The 3,418-nt window shown below is 45.2% G+C and overlaps 1 protein-coding gene across 1 annotated transcript; it reads left to right on the top strand.

Annotated features, from left to right (window-relative positions):
• The first annotated feature begins 2,155 nt into the window (after positions 1 to 2,155).
• On the top strand, positions 2,156 to 2,884 carry FTMT (ferritin mitochondrial). Its single transcript, XM_068981029.1, has one exon. The coding sequence runs from the start codon at positions 2,156 to 2,158 to the stop codon at positions 2,882 to 2,884; it is 729 nt and encodes a 242-aa protein (XP_068837130.1).
• The last annotated feature ends 534 nt before the right edge of the window (positions 2,885 to 3,418 follow it).

Raw genomic sequence — 3,418 nt, 5'->3', positions numbered from 1 at the left:
AACCAGTTCATTCTGAAGGAGATCAGTTCTGGGTGTTCATTGGAGGGACTGATGTTGAAGCTGAAACTCCAATACTTTGGCCACCTCATGCGAAGAGTTGACTCATTGGAAAAGACCTTGATGCTGGAAGGGATTGGGGGCAGGAGGAGAAGGGGATGACAAAGGATAAGATGGCTGGATGGCATCACCGACTCGATGGACGTGAGTTTGAGTGAACTCCGGGAGTTGGTGATGGACAGGGAGGCCTGGCGTGCTGTGATTCATGGGGTCACAAAGAGTCAGACACGACTGAGCGACTGAACTGAAGAATAAAAAATGATCCAATATATAAATGAGAAAAAGATTTGAACATGCACTTCATCAAAGACATATGGCTGGCAAGAAATATGTGAAAATATACTAAACATCACTAATTATTATGGAAGCACAAACTAAAAGTACAATGAAATACCAGTATACACTTTCCCTGGTGACTCAGCAGTAAAGAATCTGCCCGCACTACAAGAGCCACAGGAGACCAGGGTTCCATCCCTGGGTTGGAAGCATCCCCTGGAGAGGGGCACAGCAACCCACTCTAGTATTGTTGCCTGAAAAATTCCATGGACAGAAGAGCCTGGTGGGCTACAGTCCATGGGGTGGCAAAGAGTCGGACACAACTGAAGCTACTTAGCGTGCACACACCAGTATACACCTACTGCATGCTTAGTTGCTTAGTTGACTCCAGCTCTTTGCCACCCCATGGACTGTAGCCTGACAGGCTTCTCTGTCCATGGAATTTTCTAGGCAAGAATACTGGTGTAGGTTGCCATTTCCTACTCCAGGGTATCCTCCTGACCGATGGAGGAATCAAAGCCATATCTCCTGTGTCTCCTGCACTTGCATCTCCTGCATTATGCCAGCTGAGAAGCATATACCTACTAGAATGGCTGAAATATGACAACTAAATTTAACACGACATTGTAAATAAACTGTACTCCAATAAAATTTAAAAATAAATAAAATTAAATTTTAAAATGACAACAGTGCATGTTAGCAACAATATGAAGGAACTCAAACCCTCATACAATGCCAGTCAGGAATGTAAAATGGTATAACCACTTTGAAAAGTACACCTGTGGTGGATTCATGTCAATGTATGGCAAAACCAATACAGTATTGCAAAGTAAAAAAATTTTAAATATTAAGAAATAAAAATAAATTTTAAAAAAGTTAAGCATATATGTATTACATGGTCTGGCCCTTCCACACAAAGCATTTACCCAAGTAAAGAGAACACCTGAGTGTGTGCCAGCGTGCGCAACTGTGTTGGACTCTTGCAACCCCATGAACTGTAACCAGCCAGACTCCTCTGTCCATGGAATTCTCCAGGTAAGAATACTGGAGTGAGTTGCCATGCTCTGCTCCAGGGACTCTTCCTGACCCAGGGATGAAACTGGGTGTTCTGTGTTGCAGGATGATTCTTTACTATCTGAGCCACGAGGGAAGCCCCAATTTATATATTTTTCCTACATTTCTATAATATCTGACTTTTTACAATGAAAATAAATTTTATATCTAATAATAAGTCATTTTTAAAGAAAGCACTATCTTATAGACTCGAAAATTTACCCAGTATACTGGCAACTATTTCCATACTTAAATTTGTAAAAATAACCAGAAAGTCAATTTATAAACATCCTCTTTGGATGTGGACCTTTATTTACTCTCAGATGAATCAGTGTTGATTTTTGTTTTACCCTATTTCACTGCCTTGGCTCCCCCATCTCTTGGTCCTTGGACAGAAAAAGGTCAGAGAGGGAGGGCAAGTACGGTTTGGCTCCATCCTTTCTTTTGCAAGTCACAGCATCTACTTTTTCGACAGCATTCTAAACTTAGATGAAATAGTAAATTACAAACGCCCAAGACCAGAAATCTCGCGTCGACGATGGGGGCAATGTTTATAACTGTTATCAGCCTTTTCCCCACCGCGAATGACGCGCGCCCGCCCGCAGCAGCCCTCCGCCTGGAATTCGGTGAGTATGGAAGCGAAGGGGCGTGTGACGCAGTCGCTGTCGCCTAAGGCTGCGTTCTGATTCAGATCTGGTGCCCGGGCGGCGCCTGACTGCGCGCTGAGTCGGCCTGGCCTCAGTTTCCCTACTTCTAAATAGGAGAGGCCATGCTGCCCTGTTTCTTGTTCTTTCCCAAGCTCATCAGCACATCGTTGGTGTTCCTGCGCAGTGCGCGCCACGGCTTCGCTTTCCTGCCGCGCTGGGTCCCCAGGCTGTCCTCGGGTTACCCGCCGGCCGCCCCCATCCGCCTGCTGGCCGCAGCCGCCTCTTCCCGGGGGCCGGCAGATGCCGCCGGCGCCCCGTCCCGGGTGCGCCAGAACTTTCACCCGGACTCCGAGGCCGCCATTAACCGCCAGATCAACCTGGAGCTCTATGCGTCCTACGTGTACTTGTCCATGGCCTATTACTTCTCCCGAGATGACGTGGCCTTGCACAACTTTGCCAGATATTTCCTTCGACTGTCCCGGGAGGAGACCGAGCACGCGGAGAAGCTGATGAGGCTGCAGAACCAGCGGGGAGGACTGATCTGCCTGCAGGACGTCAAGAAACCGGACCAGAGCGACTGGAAGAGTGGGCTGAATGCCATGGAGTGTGCTCTGCTCTTGGAAAAGAAGGTGAACCAGTCGTTGCTGGAATTGCACACTCTGGCATCAGAAAAAGGTGACCCCCATTTGTGCGATTTCCTAGAAACCCACTATCTGAATGAGCAGGTGAAATCTATCAAAGAACTGGGTGACCACGTGAACAACTTGGTTAAGATGGGGGCCCCCGAGTCTGGTCTGGCAGAGTACCTTTTTGACAAACATACCCTTGGAAATGAAAACAATCACAACTAACCCATAGGCTGCCTTCACAAACAGGGTGTGCCAGGACCCAGAGGCAGCTGTTTCCTCCTTTCTTTTTATATTCTTCTCTTATAATGTCTCAATAAAGTGATTTGTAGAGAAAATGTATTTAGCCCCATGTTAACAATGGCTGTTTGCCCAGCATCGAGATGATTTTCCCAGCACAGAATGAGATGGTATAAAAAAGACTGCAAAAAAGCTACTGAAATAGATGCAAACTAAATTTTTACAGTGACCAAATATTATTCCAGACCGTGACCCTGCAATAAATGTTGATGAATTTCAACTCAACAAATGCCTGTTATTTTCAAGACATTATGTTAAAGGCTAAAGTGGAAACATGTGTAAGATAAATATGCAAATAACTATAGCAAGATGGAGGATATGTAGTACTGCAAAAATAATCCGTGCAAAGTTCTGTAACAAGTTTTACCCTTTTCTAAAAGTGCAGTCTGTTTTTGAAGGATATTGTGATCAACCAAATTCAAGAAAAGCTAAAAAAGTATAAATGCTGGATTTGGAAAG

Source organism: Capricornis sumatraensis, chromosome 9, assembly GCF_032405125.1.
Source record: "Capricornis sumatraensis isolate serow.1 chromosome 9, serow.2, whole genome shotgun sequence".
Taxonomy (NCBI): domain Eukaryota; kingdom Metazoa; phylum Chordata; class Mammalia; order Artiodactyla; family Bovidae; genus Capricornis; species Capricornis sumatraensis.
This window is presented reverse-complemented; position numbering and strand designations above follow the sequence as displayed.